The sequence below is a fragment of the Pangasianodon hypophthalmus genome, chromosome 14 (assembly GCF_027358585.1).
Source record: "Pangasianodon hypophthalmus isolate fPanHyp1 chromosome 14, fPanHyp1.pri, whole genome shotgun sequence".
Lineage (NCBI taxonomy): Eukaryota > Metazoa > Chordata > Actinopteri > Siluriformes > Pangasiidae > Pangasianodon > Pangasianodon hypophthalmus.
The window spans coordinates 12213066-12236691 of NC_069723.1; the positions used below are offsets into that span (position 1 = coordinate 12213066).

At 37.8% G+C, this 23626-nt stretch overlaps 1 protein-coding gene across 1 annotated transcript in view; it reads right to left on the minus strand.

The window, feature by feature from the left end:
- Window positions 1–23626, minus strand: part of LOC113533058 (membrane-associated phosphatidylinositol transfer protein 3) — a 60721-nt gene that overhangs the window by 21869 nt on the left and 15226 nt on the right. The window contains exons 3-9 of the mRNA XM_026924888.3: window positions 19122–19192; window positions 18787–19007; window positions 10614–10803; window positions 8754–8876; window positions 8330–8454; window positions 4994–5148; window positions 4528–4698 (exon numbers count right to left, since the gene is read on the minus strand). Of these exons, the coding sequence (XP_026780689.3) occupies window positions 4528–4698; window positions 4994–5148; window positions 8330–8454; window positions 8754–8876; window positions 10614–10803; window positions 18787–19007; window positions 19122–19192 (1056 nt within the window). The remainder of the gene's footprint in view (window positions 1–4527; window positions 4699–4993; window positions 5149–8329; window positions 8455–8753; window positions 8877–10613; window positions 10804–18786; window positions 19008–19121; window positions 19193–23626) is intronic.

A 23626-nucleotide genomic window follows, 5' to 3' on the forward strand; every position in this document is an offset into this window, starting at 1 on the left:
ATAACTTGGTTATTTTGTCCCTTGAGGCCATACGTTCCATTTTAGAGCATTTGTTCATTTACAGTAGAACATATTCATTAGTTGACTATACATAACAGTGTCAAGACACATTATTAGAGTATTAGCAAACAGACTATTTGCCATATATCAATGTACTGTACACTTCTTCCAGATCATTGTGCTTCAGACCTCTATGGTTATATCAGCAGATGTACAGTAAGTGAGCCAGGGATCCCTTTAACTGGAAAAAAAAAAAGTTTTAAAAAATTGCACTCACAGAACACCAGTTTATTAAAGTCATTAGACTTAAGTTTATATTATTTATGAGCCTACCTGGTATTGGGTTACTGTAATAATCCAAGTTATTGGATTGGGATTAAACATATTCAATTCAAGTGACCAGTCAAACAGGCTAATAAATATACATATACACCGATCAGCCTTAACATTAAAATGGGATATATTAGGCGGCAAGTGAACAGTCAGTTCTCGAAGTTGAAGTGTTGGAAGCAGGAAAAACGGGCAAGTGTAAGGATCTGATCAACTTTGACAAGGGCCAAACTGTGATAGATAGATGACTGGGTCAGAGCATCTCCAAAACGGCAGGTCTTGTGGGGTGTTCCCGGTATGCAGTTGTTAGTACGTACCAAAAGTGGTCCGAGGAAGGACAACTGGTGAACCTGCGACAGGGTCATGGGCATCCAAGGCTCATTGATGCATGTGGGGAGTGAAGGCTAGCCCATCTGGTCCAACCCCACAGGAGAGTTACTGTAGCACAAATTGCTGTGGTCTCTTTCAGCAGTATAATGCCACACTGCAAAACTTGTTCAGGAATGGTTTGAAGAGTTCTAGGTGTTGATTTGGCCTCAAAATGCACCATATCTCAATCCAATCGAGCATCTGTGGGATGTCCTGTTCAAACAAGTCCAATCCATGAAGGCCCCACCTCGCAAATTACAGGACTTAAAGGCTGTTTTGGTGGCACAAGGGGGATGTACACAATATTAGGTAGGTGGTTTTAATGCTATGGCTGATCGGTGTACATACTCAATAATAAATTGATGAGTAGTGATTTTCCATTCTGTAACAGATTCTGTAACAGAATTAAAAAATTTCAGACCCCACTTTGAGAATCATGACTATAGAGGCTTGTTCTTACTGTATCCTTGTTTTTCCAGCATTGACGTACAAACTTTCACATAACATTCTGTTTTAACTGATTTGGGTCTAATGTTTCCAAATCCAAACACCAAAATTAAGATCAAGACTAAATCTGAGGCTACACATTCACAATTTCATATTTATGAATATAAATTATGTACAGCAGATTGGAAGCCAACTGTCTAAACTATACTTTGATTGAACTATATGCTTACACTGAACAAAACATGATTTTGTTGTAATTGTACTAATATGATTTTTTTAAAATAGTTCAACAGATTTTTGATTTAAATATTTACAGAAACAGTCTGCTATGAAGCCAAACATTCTCTTGCCCGTTGCAATTTTGGCATACCTGGATGGAGACAAATCTAACCTTAAATGCTGTTTAAAAAACAACTGTACCTAACAGACTGCAAGTTTAATTACACTCTATTTGTATTATATTTTTTATCGTCTAAAGCATGAATTTTTAAGGGACACAGCACCTATTGCTAGAGCACTTACAGGAATACTGCTTATTTATTTTTGTTTTCACAGAAAGTTACTTACTGTAATATTTTACGGTTGATTTTTAACATTGTGTTTCATAACTGATGATACAATTTAAAGATTACATGCTTATTCACACCATAGTAGCACATTTTAACAATAAGACGGCAGTAGTGCTAATTGTATAGAGTGACTTTAGCATTGTTTTTTTGTTGTTTTGTTTTTTTTTAATCTGCAGATTGGTTGTGTTTTGCATTAACACAGGGATGACTAAATAAAAAAAAAACAGCTGCATGTTTTGAGGGAATGCTGTGTTATGAAACCCTTCACTTGGTCAGAAATAGAAAACATTCTGATCCACTTATTCCCAATATAACTACAACATCTTGCTGGATCTGTGAAACTCAATTTTTCTACACACTCTTTTTTATTGAGTGTTAGCTTTATCTATAACTTCTGCCTAGAGCCAAACCATATTTGGTTGGAGCCAAACCATATTTGGTTTCATTATATTAAGGCCCTTGGTATAGTATCCCAACAGGCAAGGCCCAGTTACATTCACTACACATGTCTATGTGTTCATGTGTGCAGTTAATCACAGTGACTAAAAGCGGCAGAGGTTCACCTTTCCGGTCCTATGCCCTTTCAACAATTGGCTCTTTTGCCGTTTCTCATTTACCAGTCCACTGCGTTTGTGGACAGCAAGACCCTGGATGCTTATAAGAAGAGCGGTTTGGAGCAGGTGACAGATCAGAGGGATGGAGGAATTTCCATTATGACAAACCTGAGAGCAGTGCTGGGGAGGTGAGATTCATATAGCATGAAAGATGGAGGAGATGTAGAGAGCAGATGGCTGCAGGTGTGAATTTTAAACAGGGTGAGCCTTATCAGAGCAGTTTGACAAAGGCACCCAGTTCCAGCTCTGTTCCTATCTGTGAACAGCATCAAGAAGCAGGCAGCACTGGTGAGCCAAACACCATGGCTAAAATCCAACATGGCTGAATTAAATCAGCAAAATAAAATATGCAAACAGGAAAAAGACAAGTATCCCACACACATTTATAAAAATACACCTCTAAGTGGTTTATCTTTGCTTTACTCTAAACACTGCCTCTATCTTTGCATTACTCTAAACACTGTCTCTGAAACAATAAAAGATACAGACAAAGGGAGATAAAACAGGCAAAAAATGAAACGGATAGAGAAAGACTGTGATATATAGTCACAACCAGCAGGGTGCTCCTTTCTTAGAACACTGGACATAAATTTTAATGACCAGATTTTTAAAAAATAAAAAATAAAAAAAACTTATTCTGTGCATGAAATCACTCAATCGTGGGAAACAATTAACAAACAGACAAAGAGACCTGTCTGTCATATATAGTCTAGAAGAGAACCGTGAGACAGATCTTTATGAAGATATGTAGACCAAATAAGGCACAGACATTTCCACAATACAACTGAACACATGCTGCAAGAGCTCTGGCAGGTAGGAGAGGGGTAACACAAACCTGGAGACTCGCAAGTTCCATGCTCATAAAGACTAATCAAATTTTGGGAAAATAAAAGAAAAAAAGCAAGTCTTTGATAGTTCTGAAGAATAATGAGGCAAAAATAACTCCACAACACCAGCCTTTTAGCCTATTGCTGCAATTCTCCTTTGAATCAGCTTACAAATGAAGTCAATGTGAACACCCAGAACATTATAAACAAGGAAACAGACCAGCTATTCTTGGATATTAAAGACAGTAATCATATTAAAAGACTTGGAGTGAGGATCCATGGTGACTATGATGGGACTACCTTTCCCACAGGGGCAGCTTCAGATACACTTCATGTCACTCTAAAATTAATTACCAAACATTTTTTTATATATTTTAAAAAGTATTCCTTGTGGTAAACAGAGTGATACTTCAGTCTCCTCACTCAGTTTGTAATATATTTCTCTGAGGCTGTAAGTCATTTATCTGTCATTGGATCATTACTGCTGTAATGCAAGAGTACATTTTAATTAGGCTCGAGTTCCACATGCAGAAGTTATATTAATGTTAATCTCTTTAATGTTAATCTCTTAAAGCTTTCTGACAGTGACACCTACTGTATCATATAGAAATATTATAATGTTATAATATTACACTCTTTGCTTTAATGTTTGAAAAACAGGTTGCAGTATTCCTTCTTTAATAAACCAATGCATATCACATTTTACAGTACATACTCAAGGTGTAAAAGATTTGTGCTAGTTTTCTTTGTCAGGCAGCCTAGTTTTTTTTAAAAAAAAATAGGCCAATGCCAAAGTAAAAGAAACATTAGTTAATAAATATGTGTCCCAAAACTAGGCTATAATGTTCTCTTTCCAAACTAGCTTATAGAGAGGCAGCTCTGGGGATTGCAGCTAGATTGACAAACAGAGAGAAAGTGCTAGGAGTGCAAGTGCTTGGGTGATCCTAAGGGAGAACAGAGGAGACAGGAAGAAAAAAGAGGTGAACTGCAATTACATTGAAAATGCAGGTCTTGCAGAGATAGCTACTTTTTCTATAGCTGATTAGATTGAAACAGTTTGCAGTCATTCATGTGTTTGGAAAGTGTCTATGTTGCATACTGTGATCTGGCAGTCTCAGTTTTTAGCAGTGCATTAAACAGCAGGGAGATACATTTTATGCATATGTTTGTAGAATTTGCCTTGTTTTGGAGTAAGCAAAAAAGAGGACAGAAAAAGAGATTCAAGATTTTATGTAACTAACAACATATGCTGCACAAAAAAGCATATCATGTTAAAATAAATTTGACAACAGACTGTTTTACCAAGCAATAGTAGATAAAGATTTATTTAACTAATAATCTAATTGGGTTAAAAGATAATTTCATCCTCACCAATGAGGGTAGAGCAGCCATCTCCTAGCGGGTAGCGCTGGTATCGTGGCACAGGGAATGGAGGCAGCTGGTGAAAGCAAGAATGCAGAAGGGGCTCCAGTCTGGAGGCTGATGGGTCGGAGAGGTAAAACAGGTTGAAGATCTGAGAGCAGGCAGGCTGCAGATGAGTCACTGCCAAAAGGAGGTGTGGAAAAAAAACACATGAGTGATGAAATGAGTCAGAGTATAGACACATAGAGCGTAGTATTTTCTTCTTAATAATCATTGTTCTAAAGGTAAGAGGGGCAAACTGAGTGATTGAAGGCTAGCCACTGTAATGTGACAGCTCTGCACTTCATGCTGCTGGAAGTTGAAATAATTAGACTATCGAGCTAACAGTGTATACAGAGGACAATGTGCAAAGGACAAACAAAACTAAAGTTGTGTTTGCTTGTGTGTGCGTGTAGTACTTTAGTGTGAGACTGACCTTTGACTGAAGGAAGAACAGTGCGTCTCATGGCTAACACTAGTCCAAGTGGACAGCCTAGCAGGAAACATTCAGATACCTCAAAGTCAAAATGACCTGGATTCCACCTTGGACTACTTCTTCCTGAGCTTAGGTCTATTCCATCCTGGACCTGGCTACACACACACACATACGCACGCACAAAACATCAATGGATATATGAATGAACCATATTTATCCAAATCTATCAAGTCTGAACCTAATGTACATGGTGCTTTTAAGGCAAACAAGACTGATTTCTTTAAAAATAATTATATAATGAATGTACTAGTTACCAACTGCACAGCCAAATATGTCTACAATATTTACAGTATATAATATCTTAAATAATGTAGTACCACTTAAAAAATTTAATAATTGTACATTAACTCAGCATTGTTGCCAAACAGATCAGTAGATCTAGTGTTAGGGTTTGCACTGGCAAATTTGGAGAAATGCCATATATCAAGATTTATTGATTCTACAGTTTGTTAATAAACTGCATGTAAAAATAAACTTATGATGTGTCCAGCAATATAGTATTTCATTATCCAATCATGCATACTGGACAAGTGACCAAATTTGACTTAGAGTCATCTGCAACAAGAGTTTATATCTGCCATGCTGACTTATAATGTTTCGAGTAATAAGATGAGAAATGACAGTTGGACAATATATTCCCATGTGAAAAATACAGGCATAATATTTTTGTTTCTTGCTTCTGTATAAGCAACACAGCCAGTCCCAGCTTTCTAGGCAGGGTATGTGAAGGAAAGTGTCTCCCTGTATTCTACATGAATATCTGACAATAAGGGCTGTCTTAAAGCAATACACAGCATCCCTAAGGCATTAATGAATGCTAATTAACCCTTTACACAACTCTTCTACCACACAAGAGCAGGTTTTAGTGGGTTCTTTGAAGTCTTGTGGAAGGAAAGAGAAGAATAGCTGAGCTTTTCCAATACTAGGAGCTTCTCCAGACACCTCAGACTTTCCAAATGACTTTGTCTGTCAGTTCCTTTTTTATTATGTTCCTGTTGCAGTGTTTCCCACACATAGTTGATACTTTGTCACTGCACCCAGGTCTATTGCCAAGTACCAGAGTAGATTTTGTTCCAATAAAAATGCACACACACACACATATGTTAATCCATTCTGAAATCAGCACACCATTTTATAGAACAACAGCAATATAGCAACATAAACTAATGAGAGAAAAGAATGTTAAATGAATTAACAAAGATTAACAGTAATTGATCTAATGAAGAACTAAATGTTAATTACCCTGTGTGTCTGACTGCTAGTCAATAATTTCCAATTGTTTAAAAATAAAGAAAATTATATAATATATAATAAAATATTCACTCATTTTCTAGGAACTTTGAGGGTAGCATGAAGCACATGACCATGATCATCCAACAACCGATAAATTAGTAGTTTTGCATCTATCAGCATTTTTCTCTTGCATAAGAGTCATAATTTTATTCTGTTTAGAATTTAGAATTTCATCTAGACTATCTAAGGGTTGGAGTCTAATTTGATTTCAGTTTGTACTAATAGAAAGCAGCTCTGCCTTTTTTAAGAAAGATTTTTAATCTAGCCCAAACACTAATCAAAAGGAATTCTTGTTTATTTGACACATGCGTATGTCCTAGAACTGTATACAATTGTATGATAGGTTTAATGAATTTTAATGGCTATGAAACACCATCATTTACTCAAATAACAACCAAGTAACAAAAGAGCTAAAGAAGGGTTTTAATAAACATCTGAAAAAAATACCTTTGGTCTCTAGGAAACACCACTCAACTATCTACTATAATACTTTCGACTAGGTACAGTTTTCCAATACATACACGTCCTGTCCTTCTCTATGCAACTGGCAATAAATGCTGAAACCTGTAACTGGTGTCAGACTATCTACAGCTGAACTGCTCAAAGGATTTGTGAAAATATTAGCAATGTTACTAGACCCAAGAGACTGAGGAGCAAGAGGAACATATTAGCACTGCCAACAGAGAAGTATTTCCTTGAGGACCAACACTAATGTTTCTGCTATGAGCTTTACACACAACCCTACACACACAAGACACAATGCACACAAGGGCAGTGGGCAGTTCCCCCAAGTCCAAAGCTTCAAGGAAGGATGGATAAGATGTTCCTTAACCAGTAGGCTGATTTGGACTGCTTTAGCTTATTCCTTTAGTGTCAGGCTGATGACCACTGGTATGCAGTGCTACACTAAGGAGCCTTTCTGCTCGTGTCAAGCTTCTCAAGAGCTGGTGATTTAGGAAGATGGTAGGTATTTGCTTGAGTCTCAAAACACTGGTCCTGGTATACTCCCTGTCCTCCACATTTTAGTGTTTTTCCTGTTCCCAACAAACATAATTCAACTAATAAGCTAATTAACAGCCCTTCTTGAGTTGACTTGGAATAGAGCAGAGAAAATACTAAAATGTGAAGAACAGGGGGTACTGTGGAACCAGATTTGGGAGCATGTGTTCTAGACATTGTAAACTTTATTCAAATTCACAATTTCTTGTATTTCTAGACATTACTGAACCCTGGTATTGAGTATGATGCTCACTGCATCAAAAATTGAAGTGCACAGTTTTTATTCCTGCTGAAATACAAGGGTTGTAGATTGGATGGAAAATTGCTTATGCCATGCAGCAGAGCCTCTCCATTCTGACTGAATATAATTTCAATGCTATTATACATATTTTATGTCGATAGATGGGAGGTAGTGTATACCTCACCCTTGGGTTAAGCAGGGAGAAAGGCCACTGTGGTAAAAATGGACTGAGATACATTTTGATCAGTGCATTGTCAAATCATACTGAAAAGTTTGTATGTGTTAATGATAAATTTTAACAGCATGTTTGGCCTCTGCTGAAGGAGATATTTTATCTCTGATAGCCCATACAATATTAAAAATATTTTACGGTGAAACCGTTGGGGAAATTTCAAAACAACAGAGGAGGAAATTTCCTCTTTCTGTCTCTTATATGTGTATACTGGCAGAAACTATTTATAGAAGGCAGCAGAAGGCAGACCAGGTGTATTTATACTGATAAAATGGCTTGGTGAAAAAAACAATGTAGCTTATTGCCCGCAACACACATACGCTTTAACCTTTTCAGCCTAAACTGTCAACTGTCAAGTGAAATGCTAGTATGATAATACATAAGCAAATACTGTATTTGCATATATTTTAATATATAAGCATATATATTGTATTAGCTCAGTTTTAACAATAGCGTAGCTTTATGATAAGAGCATTCTGTAAGAGTTTGTGTTCCATATGCAAAAAAATACCTGCTGAAAAATGGATGCTGGCTGTTGGAAGAGTCAATGGCACAAGAAATGTCAATGTTGCTCTTGCTTAGGCGCTTGCTGGAGCTCAGGCCACAGTCGTCCTCTCTCGGAAGTCCAGGGCTATCCTGTGTCATTTGGACGTTTGACACAGAAAGGTCAAATGAGTCACTATTTCAAAAATGCTAAATATGCCTGCTGTATGTATATAGTGTGAGGTATTAGAGAGCAATGAAGCTCAGTGACTAATAGACCCAGCAATATTAGGAGATGGTGCAAACTGTACCAAAATGCTTCTAAGAGTTTTTAAGGGACTAAAGTAGACGGAAAGGGAAGCTATACTCAAGCTGAAAAAAAACCCACCAAACTGAATCAATAGCTTGATGAGAGGAAAGTGAGTGGAGTGGTTTTAGCTTTAAGTACTGACCCTTAGGCTCTCCATACTGTTGCGTCTCCCTCTGTGACTAGGATTGTCATGTTGTGGGCTGTTGCTGAAACAGAGTGCATCAAAACACAGCACGCCACCCACACAGTCACCCAACAGACACACCTGGAAAACAGTATACACAAGCACACAAAGTCAGAACCTACTGAAAGCACACTGTTTCAACTAGGTCTCCACATTAGGAAGTTAATGATCAATATGACTCTCAATAACTTCATTAACTACATTTTTATTTACAGCAACAATACAACTGTTGGGGCTTCTTAATTAGTTGATAAGTGTTGATGGATATGTTCACATATCCACTTAAACCACAAGGGCAGTAATGTTTACAAAGGCAGTGATGGAAATCAGGCACTTGTTAGGGTCTGGTGAGCTCGACCTGTGCTTGAATGTTAAAAATAAATTTAAAAACTCACTCGTAACCCTCGATTTAGCTTATTTAAACAGAAATATACTTCAAAGCCAAATGCAGGTGTCTTAAATAAATAAATAAAAGCCCAAGCCTTATCATAGATGCGCATAGTTCTTCAAAGATCAGGGGGATCATGGGTTGTGTTACTCATGCTGCCTCTCAATGTCCTGGTCCACACACAAGCTGACTCACAAACTGACAAGAGTGTATTATTGGATTTATCATGCCAGATTAGGAAGCAGGAGGAGTAGAGAGACACGTCTACTGTTGTCTGGAATGACGCATCAGGAATGACTCATGCCCCAGGTATGATACCCATTACTGCTCTGGTAGAAGTTGCTCTTTAAAGGAAAAATCCACCCATTGTTTTGACTGAAAAAGCACTGTTTTAGAAAAACAGTCAGTCAACTTGACAGATGAGGACTTGATGCATATTTAGACATTGGAACCAGGCTTCCAAAGCATATAAAGCCTCTAAAATTTAACTAACGGAAAGTGAGATACCTGCATGAGAGGTACAGTACATGTAGACCTCATAAGTATAAATAGGGTCACGCTTTACATTACTTACTTTATTTAAAACATTACATGAGCAAACCTCAAAACCATAAACCTCAGCATTATTATATAATATGTAACAAACATTTGTATTAACCGATGTGTTTTTTTAAAATAAGTCATGTAATCAACAGCTGAATTAACCTTCAAGTATGTCAATGGAAAGTCACTGGCAAGTCAGTGGCAAATTCATAATGAGTCATAATGACTCATTTTCTGTTCATTCACCATATGTGGACTTAATTTTATTCATGGATTCAGTAAACATTATCCAGTGCAGGTGTGTTTTGTTTATGTTTAAGCAAACTTAAATTAATACACAGTATGTGTTAATATTTTTTTTACTTCGCTAACATTATTTATGGCTTATTACTGCAGAAATTCCTGTTTTTTTGTGTGTGTTAATTAATGCAGTAAATGATTCTTGTTAAGGCAACCTTAAAGTAAAGTGTTACCAAAAATAGTATCCAAACAAAACAGGTTTCACAGATTTAACACCTTTTTAGAGATACATAAACTTTCAATGCATGTATTATTTCAGTGATAGTTTGGATAACGACCTAAAATGTAGAAAAAAGAGTTGTAACATCATAACCCCTGGTTTCGATCCCAGTCAGTATAAATAAATCCAAGTTCTTAACATTTTTTCTTCAAACCACTCTGCATGACTTTTCAATCTGTAAATTATGTTGTAAGATCTGTGAAATTCCACTTTAATGCTGTTCCAAAATCTCTCATAACTGTGATAAGTTACTACAAGAAAAGGGAAAACCAATCTCAGATCACCAATTGAAGACATATTCTAAAGCATCGCAAATGCTATGCCTTCTTACCCAAAGCTATGAGGGAACAACTGACAACAGACCAACCTGACCAGTGAAGCCCTGTCCATCAGGAGACTGTAAGAAGCTGTGGTAGACCTCATTGGCTCGGGAGATGATGCTTGCCACAGAGTCCTGGTAGTGCGGTGATGCAATAGCAAGAAGTGGGAGTGCTGCTAGTGGAAGGTGGTCAACACTGCTCGACACGCAGCTCTTATCGTAGCTATAGGGGTTCAGACTACAACCAACACAAAGAAAACAAAGCCATGTTAATACAGAAACACTACAAATCAAATTGGTCCAAATTCAACCCTGAGATATAGTGCCAGCCTTGAAATGGCACAGACTAAATTTGTTTAATCCCTTATCCAGACCTAATCAGGCAAGGAAGTAAACAAAGCACTTCATCAGTGGCACCATCATCTGCAGCCTCTCAGTCATCTCTCCTGAACAGAAAACTGAAAATGCATCTCCCTCAAATCCTTTTTTCACTCTGCTGATAATACTTAGGCATATTCTATATTCTATATTCATATATATATATATATATAAATTTGGGATTTGGGTTGGGTATGACCTGTGCAAGTGTTGGGCAGTATATGTTTAAATCCATAGTACTTGTGTTGTGTAAATTTTGTTGATGGTCAATTACATAATTTTTTTATAAGTACATGCCTGTTGCTAATATCTTCATATTAACACCATGATTGCTATGCAAGGTGTAATTATCCAATTACTCCCATTTCTCCTTTTTTCATGTGCATATTGTATATCAAACTTAATTTGCACAGATACACAGTTCATAATGTATTCAGGATTTTGTAGGAGTTTATCAGTCTCTCACATCATTTTGGAGAAATTTTGGCCCACTCTTCTTTACAACATTCAGTTCATTGATGTTTGAGGGCATTCTTTTACGCACAGTTCTCTTAAGATCCCCCCACAGCATCTCAATGGGGTTGAGGTCTGGACTTTGACCTGGTCATTGCGACGCCTTGATTTTTTTCTTCTTTAGCCATTCAGATATAGATTTACAGGTGTGCTTAGGATCATTGTCCTGTTGCATGACCCAATTTCTGCCCAGCTTAAGCTGCTAGATATATGGCCTCGCTTTTGTCTCAAGAATATTGTGGTATAAAGTGGATTTTATTTTTGTCTCAATGACCACAAGTTTCCCAGGTCCTGTGACTGCAAAACAAGCCCAAATCATCACCCCTCCACCACCACCCTTGACAGTTGGTATGGGGTGTTAGTGATACAGTATGCTGTGTCTGGTTTTCACTAAACGTGGCACTGTGCATGATGACCAAACATCTCCACCTTGGTCTCTTCAGTACAAAAAGATATTATTCCAGAACTTTCGTGGTTTGTTCAGATGCAGTTTTGCAAACCTAATTTGTGCTCCATATTCTTTGTGAAATGGCACAGACTAAATTTATTATTTAAATTTAAAAATGTATTATTATAATTTATTATAATTCCTGGAAAAATAAGAATTTTACAACAGAAACACTCTATTGCAATTAACTGAACTTGCCACAATTTTACTGTAGGTTTCAATGCAGGGTCATTTCTCAGATTAGTTGAGACAACTAAGGTTAATCAAATCACCCTTATCTGTATACTGTAGTATACTTTACAGCCACTGATGTAGGATTCATTCCTTTCCAAGATGAAAGTTGAACCCTTACTCCTTAGAAAATGCAGCAGTATATACACTATTCTCCTCTCTCTGGCCTATTTGAAAATGTCAAGAAATTGGTGTCTCATTCTTCAAAACCCATCGCAACTTTGCAGTCAGTTATGTACTGCCGTTGGACTTGTTTTTACAGAAACTTACTTCACAGTTGACCACCATTTTTCTTTTCATTCATTATTCAATTATTCAATTATTATTATTTACATCTGTTCCTGATTAATCTAATCTTTGACAAAAAGGGATCAAAATATTTGTCCAGAAGCATTTCAGCTTATTTTTTGAAGTTTTTATTTTATAAATATTTTAAAAGACTAGAATCAGATTAAAATATGTCCCACTTGCTGTCTCATTTTTTTGAAGTAAAAACATTCAACTTATGCTGGTTCTGTAAATCACTGTTTTTTCTCCCTTGATGTATTACTGGTATTACTGTGTATGTGCAAAGTGGCTCTAATCACTCTCTCCCTCATTCTCTATCCCTCATATTCTTTTCCTTCTCTTCCAAACACAGATGGTACTTTGAGGTCCTGTCTATGCTCCCAGCATGCAGCTCTCCCCGCAGAGAGCACGACCTGAGCTGCGTGACTCTGTGCCCACACTTGCTCCTGTCATGTTTACATGAGGTGTCCTGGCATGACCATAGCCATTACCATAACAAGGCCAGGAAACAGATGAATTATACTGCTAATTATACTATATTACTCAATCTACACCAGCAGCAGGTTGCATAGAGCACCTCCAAGTCTCTTAGCCCTCCAAGGATTCATTTATTTACAGAGTTGTATCAGTAATTAATGTATTATGCAAGCAGCTGGTGGTGCTGTTACTGTGGCACCCTGGCACTGTTTTACTTCGCTGGAAAAGATGAGATGATGATAATTGGCTGGGGAATAAACAGTGGAGCTGACTTCAGCTTGATTTCATTAATATGACAAGACAGCTAGAATGACTATTCTTAAAAGCTGCTGCTCTTTCCACATAGTAGCAAATGTGGATAACTCTTTTTGTAATGAATTATTCTAGATTTCTGTAAAAAAAAAAAAGACAAAACACACAAGACTATACCAGTTATCTGGTGCAATAAAGAATGTCTTTCAGTTGTTGTTGTTTTTCCTGAAGGACATCATTATCCTATGGCTATAACTTTTCAACCCATAAAAGATAGCATGAGTGGAAAGGAATGACAGAACCATGACAGTGAGCACATGTCTTAATGAGGCAGACATGCTATTGGGTTTCATTTACTTTCTCTGCGTCCATCTCTCTCACTCTCATGCACAGCTTCTTATGACTCATACCTGGAGATGTGGATGCAATGTATCCTTTGCTTTTAAAGACAAAACCTTCAAAGCTTGACTACAGAAGTGCATTCTGCCAGGTCTCAAAATACTCAAGTGAGGAGACGTTCAATCAGTTATACCTTTTCATGATCAAAAACCCACTGTAGAGAACCCACAGTGAAAAGAGATGACGGATAAAGAGCGTGTCGATTGAGGCCACGCAGAGCCATGCCGAGCTGAGTGACACCTAAGCAGAAAAGTGTGTTTGTGTTACTTTTACAAGCAAAGCGCTAGAAAGGGCTCCGGTTAAAAATAAATAATAATAATAATAAGACACGCACAGTCCGCTCTCCAAAGCCTGCCTCTTGTGTCCTCACTTAACTTCATAACCCACCAGAGTGTCCCACTGTGTTGTATTTATGTTAATAAGACCTCATCCCACTGTTAGGGCTGCCAGTAAATTGGTAACAGATAAACCTGACCAATAACAGCCTAACAAAATGTAACCTTAAAAACAGTCAATATCTTAGAGCCTCCATCCTCTGACTGTGAGTCAGTGTGAAATAATGAATGCCAGGCTCCTGTTTAACAGTACTATTCTTATACAAATTATCCACTTTACACTAGAATTCAAAAGTGTAAAATCAAAACAATAAATAATTGTATTTATTAATTGATGTGATGTGTACAGAAAGATCTACAATACTGAAGATGATTTCAAAATAATTGAGAAAGCTATATAGAGTAAAGAATATTTAGTGCACATTAGTACAATAAATGTCAGTACACTTTTCCCTACACTTAGGTTTAGATTTTGATCCATTTTACAAGTTCAGGGTCAGAGCTTATGTCTCTCAAGCCAGATTGTAGCACAGCAGTGTGGTACATTTCATCAATAAACATGGCCAGGACAGGTCTGCTTTCGCTGAAATATGAAATCTGATTAGCATGCAGGATGAGGACCTATCTTGCTCTAGAAAGCTTGCGTTGTTCAAAGATTTGTTTTACAGCTGAAGATCGGTGTTCAAAATATTGTTTTATAGCTGAAAACACAGAAATGTCTTTGTTTTCAAGACCCTGAAGCTAGTGGACAGAAAAGTGTACAAAAGATATCAGATGCCCTGTGAGCCATGGATGAAGCATCTGAGCCTGATATTAGGGCTGGAGCAAAAGAGCAGCACAGTAGTAACTCAAAACAAAAACAACAAGAAAAGAGGAAGAACCTAATATACTGTACCTGGTAAAGCTTCTTTCCTGCCAATTGTTTGAGGTTACATACTCTATGAATTTGACTGCTAGCTACAACGTAACCTTTAGCTGTATTACCCTACATCCAGTCCTTCCCACAGGGTAACGTCAGAAAACACAGTTTAAAACACTGCAGTAACCAGAATACGTTCTGTTATGAAAAACAAAATGGGATGAATACTCTGAGGAGAAATTACTATACATAGGAAATTACAGTATATTATGTAACATTTACTGGCTTGTTCCACCCCACCCTCCCCAAAAAACTAAATTAAATTCTATATCAAATATCTACAGTGGATATAAAAAGTCCACACACCCCTGTTAAAAGATTTGTTAATGAAAATAAAAATTAAACCAAGATAAATCATGTCAGAACTTTTCCTACCCTCAATGTGAAATTACAAAGTATAAGAATTAAGTGAAAAACAATCAGAATCATATTAGGGAAAAATAAGAAAGTTACAATAACCTTGTTGCATAGTGCGCTCTCTGGGGAGGGCTGCGTCAGGAAGGGCATCCGGCGTAAAAACTGTGCCAAATCAAATATGCGGACCAATGATCCGTGGTGGCAACCCCTAACAGGAGCAGCCGAAAGAGGAACAACAATAACCTTGTTACATAAGTGTGAACACCCTTTTATAACTGGGGATGTGGCTGTGTTCAGTATGAACCAATCACATTCAACCTCATGTTCAAAAGTAATTAAATCATCTGCTGAAGCCATGATCTGCAGAGAACTTTTGACAGGGTCTCACTGTCAAAAGGAATCGATCAGTAGAGTAGTACAAAAAAATTTCCAAAACATTAGATATACCATGGAACTCTGTGAAGGCCATCATCAACAAGTGGAGAAAATGGAGCACCACAGTGACATTACCAAGAACCGGATGTCCCTCCAAAACTTATAAAAAGACAAGACAAAAACTTAACAGGAAGGCTTATGGCAACATTAAAGGAGCTGCAGAAATATCTGACAAGTACTGATTACTCTCTGCATGTGACAATAATCTCTCATATTCTTCTCATACATCCAAATCAACAAAGGAATGGCTTAATCAAAAGAAAATCAGTGTTTCTGAATGGCCTAGCCAGAGCCTAGCCACTCTCACTGCCAAGGCCAGGTTCAATTCCCAGCCAGGGAACACACGACAGTGCACTCCCAGTGCCGGTCCCAAGCCCAGATAAAATTCAGGAGGGTTGTGTCAGGAGGGCATCCGGTGTAAAAACTGTGCCACATCAAATATGTGGACTAATGAACCATTGTGGCGACCGCTAACGGGAGCAGCCGGAAGAAGAACAACAACATATTGCGTATTCCAGATCTACACTGCGTAAGTTTTCCTAAACGCAACAATATGCAATAAAATATGACGGATGGGACCAAACTTTTGAATGGTAATCTAAATGGGGCCTTCAAGCAACTTAAGCAGAAACAAACAGTTAATTAGAAGCTGTAGGGTTTTGGCAGCATTCCCACAATTTACACAGTCACAAATTAATTATAACCTCACAGTTGCAAATATTTGGGCAGCATCCCAAACTTCATAGTACCATACTAAATAGTATGTTACTACACCAATGGTCTCATTACATTTCAGGCATACTACTAAGCATGCATTATACAGTTTGGGACACAATTGTCTCTTGAATTGTCTCTGAATATGTATCGACTTGGCACTTGCTGCCATGAGTCTGACTTGGCATTTGAAACTATGCTACAAAAGGTTTTAGAATAGTGTTTTTCTACAAGAGAGGGTAAAATTTCAAAATCTATTATTCTATTAATCTATTATTAAAATTATTCTATTTTTATATGCACAAATCTAAACGCATTTTCTTCCTATGCAGACATGGAAATCTATAACTGGCACAATCCGTCGTGCCAGTAATACTGTTTATTCTCTTCCTGCCAGCATTCTCCAGCAGGCTGATAGGTTTCAGAAGAATATTAAATCAGTCCCTCAGAATCCAGAGTCCCCACTGGAGTTGTTCTGGCTTATAATGGCATGCAGATTGACTTTGCACAAACAGATCCACCAATTCATGCCTTGATTAGTGTACAGCACAATGAATTTCATTAAAGCAGACATGGAGGTGTTGAAAGATTTGACTCATTTCAAGAATGAATGTTATTTTGTTATTCTGTGAATATTTGATGCCTGGAAGCTGGAGGGATGCAGGCAAGCAGAAATCAATCTTTTGAACCTCACATCATTGCATATTTATTCTTCTCCTTCACTCTGTTTGAAGAGCAACTGATGCCAATAAACCAGAAGTTAACCACAAACACAATGAAAGAAGAAAACATATAACAGTGGTCATATGATTATAGTAGCCCCTTTGATCACACTAGCCTCTGCACCACACAGGCTTTCCACTATTAGCCAGTTGAGAAAATAAAAAGCATATATTTTGTATCTCAGACATCAGCTTCTCAGTTCCAATACTGACAAATCCACTTTCAGGGCTCTGGGAGAATTTATCACTGGGCAATTTCTCTTAACGCGTATTATCATTACTTGGCTGCTTTGAGCTGTTTCCTCCACTGTTTACTTATTATAGACCTTATAAAACAACAGCAGTCAAGATGGATTGTAACAGTCTTTATAATGAGCTCACTAAGCATGTCACAGCACATGTTCTCAGTGTCTCTTCTTCTCAGACACACACACACACACACACACACACATACACAAAATAGTGGGCAAAATATTACTGAGAAATTCTCTTTAAGCTCTGCCTATTGTAGAATAGTCTTCAGGGCAATGCTGTGTTAAAATTAGCAAATAGAAAGAAACAGTAGTCAATGTTAAACTTTTTTTTTGTTTTACTTTTCAATGTTTTCAAATGGCCTAGCCAGAGCCCAGACCTGAATCCAACTAAAAATTACTGTGGGGTGATCTGAAGCGGGCTGTGCACAGGAGATGCCCTCACAATTTGATGGATCTAGAATGTTTTTGCAAGAAAGAATGGGAAAATATTGCCAATTCAAGATGTGCCACACTGATAGACTCTTACCCAAAAAGACTGAGTAGTGTATTAAAATCGAAAAGTGCTTCAACAAAGTATTAGTTTAGGGGTGTGCAGACTTATGCAACTATGTTATTGTAAGTTTTTTATTTTTCTTTTTAAATAAAAAGCCAAAAATAGGGGATAAAAAGCTCCCAAACAGCACATCATTCTAAGTCTATATAAAGTGTAAAACATAGTCTTTTAACATACTATGCAATAATATAGACATCTCTCTAGTTAGTGCATGTGATAACACAGACAAAAAAAGATGAGTGAAGAAAAGTAGAAAAGTACCTTTCCTAATCCTGCTGCAAAGCTGCACATAAATCCCTTTTTGGTCCTCAAATGCAATTAGCTTAAATCTCCCAATAATCTTCATCTGCATCTAATTAAACTGCTCTTCTAACACCGCGTTGCTTAGGACAGCAGTGAAAACACAGATCAGTTTAACTCCACACAACTTGTTATATTGAGTATATTATATTGAGTGCTTGCTTTATTAATGATTCGTGGGCAGTGCCAGGGAAGACTGACTGTGGTTTAGAGAAGCACATGAATTGTCTCTACAGTAATTTATTTAAAAAAATATAAATGTATATGTCATTTTAAACCATTTTTCACATACACTTAGAAATTTTTAAAAATGCTTCAAGATTGTAAGATAGAGCACTTTTAAAGCTAGAATCAGGGATTTTATAACAATAAAATGGTGGCAGCAAAATGCCAGCATAAAAGAAAGGTACATGCCCTCATGTATCAAATGATTTTTTGTGTTTTTACTTTTGTTGATATAAAATATTATATAATGTGCCATAGTGAAAATATAATATAAGGAACCCAACCCTAAATATACATCTAAGACCTGTCCACAATAATGAGAGTTGTAAATGTACCTACTTAATTCAACTTCATATATTATGCTATAATTCTCTAATTTGAAAGCTTACTTTATAACTCCACATCAATCTCAGTGACTCACTTGGAAACCAGTGAAAGGGCCTCTGCACATACAGCAGGACAGGGCACCAGCTTGATTAGTATGTGGTGTGCGGCAGCCTCAAAGTGCGCCTGTGCCACTTTCTCCAGCACTGTGGACAGAGTGGCCACGTCTGCAGCCTTTGCCCCCAGGTCACCACTGGCCAGGTCCAGAATGTTCCCCCCGTGCACCACCAATATTAGCACCTGAGTCTTACACTTTGTCTGGAAGAAAAGATCAGAAAATATAACTCAACTAAAGTGTATAGGCATCTAAGACTAGTGATAAAGACAGAGCTTCAAAGGAGTAAATTCTCAGGTTGAACTGAATGATCTTACCCTGCTGTCTTCTAGACCTTCGATGCCGCTCTGGGGGATACACCTAGGTTTACCCTTATGGCACAGGCTCTCTGAATGACATGCCAGAAAGAAAAAACAGATAGAAATAAGAGTGAGCAAGAGAAATTAGACAGGTCTCTTCACACAGAGAATAAACACATTAAAACATAAAGAGGTACTGTATAGAATAAGAGAAACTGCTTAGTTACTAATGATAAGCTGCTAACACTGAAAAAAGAGATGGATTTTGAGCTGTGTTTTTTTTTTTTTTTTTTTTTTAATGAGAGAGTAGACTTCAAGGTGGCTTTGTCGAAGTGAATGCTAATGCTTGGGTACTACAATACTGAAACACCTGTCACCCATGAAATTCTAAATCTGGGGATCACAAGTAAACTGGAACCAGAGGAAGTGAGAATCAGTATTTAGTACTGAATATGGTAGGGAATGGGTAACCTAAATAGAGTGTAATATAAAGAGAGTGAGTGAGATGGCTGAAATGTTTGGTGTATATGAGCACTGTAGCAGCTGAATTTTGAATATATTGAAGTCTGGCAAGTAGTCTGGCAGGAATAGGATAGATTGCAGTCGTGCAATATTGTGGAGGGGAAAGAATACAGTCTTGGTGAGAGACTGCATGGTTCCAAGCAGTTTCAGACAGTCTAACAATAACCCCATCAATGTCAAGGCACAGGTATAAATGCTTCAATATTAAAGCTTTGGCACCATCAGAAGAGATTAAGGTAATTAGTTTGCATCCAGTGCTTGAGATCATGTATGCATGATAATGCATAGGCTAATAAAATAGTGGTGGCAAGACTGTGTTAGATGTGGTGTTGTTACGGAGCTGTGTGTCATCCTCATAACAGTAAAAACCTAGGTGGTGACTGAATAATATGGCCAAGAGGAAGCAGGTACACTATGAAATGTAGTGGACCAACTACAGAGCCCTGAGTGACAGCTCAAGTAACAGAAGCAGAAGAGGATTTATGTTTGTTGATGGTAATAAAATGTTGCTTACTGGAGAAATGAGGTAAACCAGGAGAAGGCTAAACCTGTGATGCCAATAGCTGGGAGATGTGCAATGTCATGTATTAAATGCAGCACTCAGACCAACGGGCAGAAAAATAATATTAAGGATCGTTGAATCTGCAGACAGGAGAAGGTCACTAACAATTCTCATGAGGGATCCAAATTGGAATGGCTCGTACAAATTGTTAGAGACTAGATGTGCTTGGTGTATTGTTAGCATTTCAGAATTGAGGTGACAGCGGCTATTTTTAGATCTGCTGCCACAATACCAGAGGCTAGGCAACTATTAATAAGGTGAGAAATAGGAGCAGTAATATCTGACATATCTGATATTTTTTGAGGAGTGCTGTGTGATCAGGGTGAACTGATAACGATCTGTGTTCTTCAGAACCTCTAAAACAGAAAAAAAAAAATCTTTTCGTTTGTTCTTCTTTTAATTCTTATCATAAAATGGCTAACCAAGTGGTGCTGCACAGTTAAATAACTATATTACATTATTCTATTATGTTTTGACATTTCAAAAGAAGAACACAAAGGACATATAACCATTACTATCAGCTATCAAACTCTCAGTTCTCCCATCAGTCGTTTCGCACTTACTAAATCTCAGCATTACAAAAACAAAAGTTGAAAAATGAGAGAGTGAGAGTACAAGCTGTTTGTCTATCTATTTTACTTTCAAGGTGCTTCCAGTCAAAGTCAATACACCTCTCCCTCTCCTGCTGTATCTGTTCAGCAGTAGTTCTACTCAGTCTGACACATTCTGGTTCTCAAGCTGATTTGCACTTAAGTCGTTAACATCGCTCTTGTAACAAGTCTTATTCACCTTCTGACTTCTACAGTGATTCCTATACAACACCAATCCTGGATGCCTTTCTCATACCAGAAGGTATGTTCTGAAAAGGAAGCATCAGTTTGTGAGAGAGAGAGAAAAGAATGTTTAAGTTCAGTTTCAGTTTCAGTTATTTATATAGCACATTTAATAACGACAGAGCCGACCAAAGTGCTGCACAGAGAAATAGAGTTAAACTAATAACAATAAAACAAAGAAAATAAAAGGAAACACAAGTAATACACAACATTACATATACACACAATAAAACTGTATACAGCAGTTACTCCAGCCCATAGGCCTTTTTAAAAAGATATGTCTTAAGTAAAGATTTAAAAACCTGAACAGAAGTGGCCGATCTCAAGCAAAAAGGCAAGTCATTCCACAACTGAGGTGCTGCCACCGGAAATGCCCGATCCCCCTTAATTTTTAAGCGTGTCTTAGGTACAGACAACAACAGAGTGTTTGATGACCTTAAAGGCCTGTTGGTCTGATAATGGGAGAGAAGATCAGATAAGTAGCTTGGTGCCAAGCCTGACAGGGACTTATAAACAAACAGTAATACCTTAAACTGGATTCTATATTCAATGGGGAGCCAGTGCAAACCAGTCAAAACAGGAGTAATATTTTCCCTCTTACTAGTCCTTGTTAAAACTCTGGCCGCAGCATTTTGGACCAACTGAAGGCGAGACAGACAAGACTGAGTGACCCCTAAATACAGTGAATTACAGTAGTCCAGTCTAGATTAGATGAATGCATGGACAACGGGTTCTAAGTCCCTGAACGAGAGAAAAGATTTAATTTTGGCGATCTAAGCTGAAAAAATGCTGATTTGACAACTGAGTTTATTTGTTTGTCAAATTTAAGTGCCGGGTCAAAAATAGCTCCCAAATTTCTTGCATAAGTACCTACAGTGTTAGTTATAGGAGCCAAGGTCTTTGAGAAGATGTAGGCAAAATCCGGACGTCCAAACACTTCAGTCTTAGAATCATTTAATTGAAGGAAGTTATCTGCCATCCAACTTTTAACTTCACTCAAACAATCAAGTAATGGCTTGAGAGATGTATTCTCGTCAGACTTAACTGGGAGATTGTAGAGTCACCACCGGCACCTGCCTGCCAGAGGGAGCCCTCGCCTGAGTGTGACGCCACCCACGAGGAACACTTCCGGGGTTTTACGTACATTTAAGCAGCGCGTTCACCACACTAGGATGCGAAGTATTTTTTTCAGGACATTGCCAAGCCTTTTCTCTCTACCATTGTGTTTTGTTTGCCTTTTGTGTATGACCCTGTTCACGTTTATGGATTACTGCCTTTGCCTTGTGTTTTGGATTTGGTTACCTCGCTGCTTGACTTCCTGGTTTACCGGACTTTGCTCTCGTTTGCTCAAATATGTTTTCTGCCTGCCGATTTGGATTGTTTGCTATTAAACTGCTTATGGATCCTACACAACCCGCCTCCGGCGATTCGTTACAGAGATAAAACTGTCATCTGCATAACAATGATACGAAATCTGATGCTTACGAGAAATATTAGCTAATGAAAGGAGATAGAGGGAAAACAAAACAGGGCCTAAAACGGACCCCTGTGGGACACCGCATGTACATGCAGCAGAGGAGGAAGTAAAATTGTCAATTTCTACAGAAAACGTTCTCCCCTAAGATAGGACGCAAACCAGTTTAAAGCTGTTCCCCTAATGCCGACATACTGCTCAAGACGTTTCAGCAAAATAGAGTGATCGATGGTGTCGAAGCCTGCACTTAGATCCAAGAGAACCAAAACGATACATTTTCCTGAATCAACAGGCAATAACAGGTCATTTAACACTTTCAAAAGAGCAGATTCTGTGCTATATTGAGCTCTGAACCCGGACTGAAACCTATCTAATATGGTTAATCATTATTCTTTAAAAAGGAAGAGAGTTGATGAAAAACAACCTTCTCCAGTACCTTCGAAAGAAAGGGAAGCTTAGAAATAGGATGACAATTAGTTAAAACCAGTGGATCTAAAGTAGCCTTTTTAAGCACAGGCTGTATCACTGCATGTTTAAAACATGATGGGACATAGCCACTGGTAAGACTACTATTAATTATAGACTGGATACACGAGCCAAAGGATACACGGGTTTAAGGATACTTAGCAAGTTAATTCACAGAAAGCAGCCCATATGCAGACCTTCTAAAGGTTTAAAAAATAACCTTCATTCATGCCTGTGAAAGTCAGCTAGAAAGTGCTGCACACGCAAAACCCAGAACTGCTCTGTGGGAACTGTGGTGGAATGTTAAAAATTCCAGTAAGTGCATATTCATGTGAATGAGCATTCATTATCAGTCATTCTACAATTCATACACCTGCAGCACTGCTTCAAATTGTAATTACATACGGCACCTTATTTAGAAACAGCACATAATCTCTTGTGCAAACAAACAGAAAATAGACATTAATTCATCTATGCTGTCAATTAAACAAAGCAGCGCTAAGCTAGGTTGCAAGTATTATACCGCAGATGTCATGACAACCCAAGGCTGACTGATTATATGAAAGCCAGACAGAGATTGTGGCTGCCCTTTAAATAGGACAGGCTTTTCTTTCCAAATCGACTGCTCTCTGAGGAGTGATTGTGCTGAATGAAAGCCTCAAGCTCA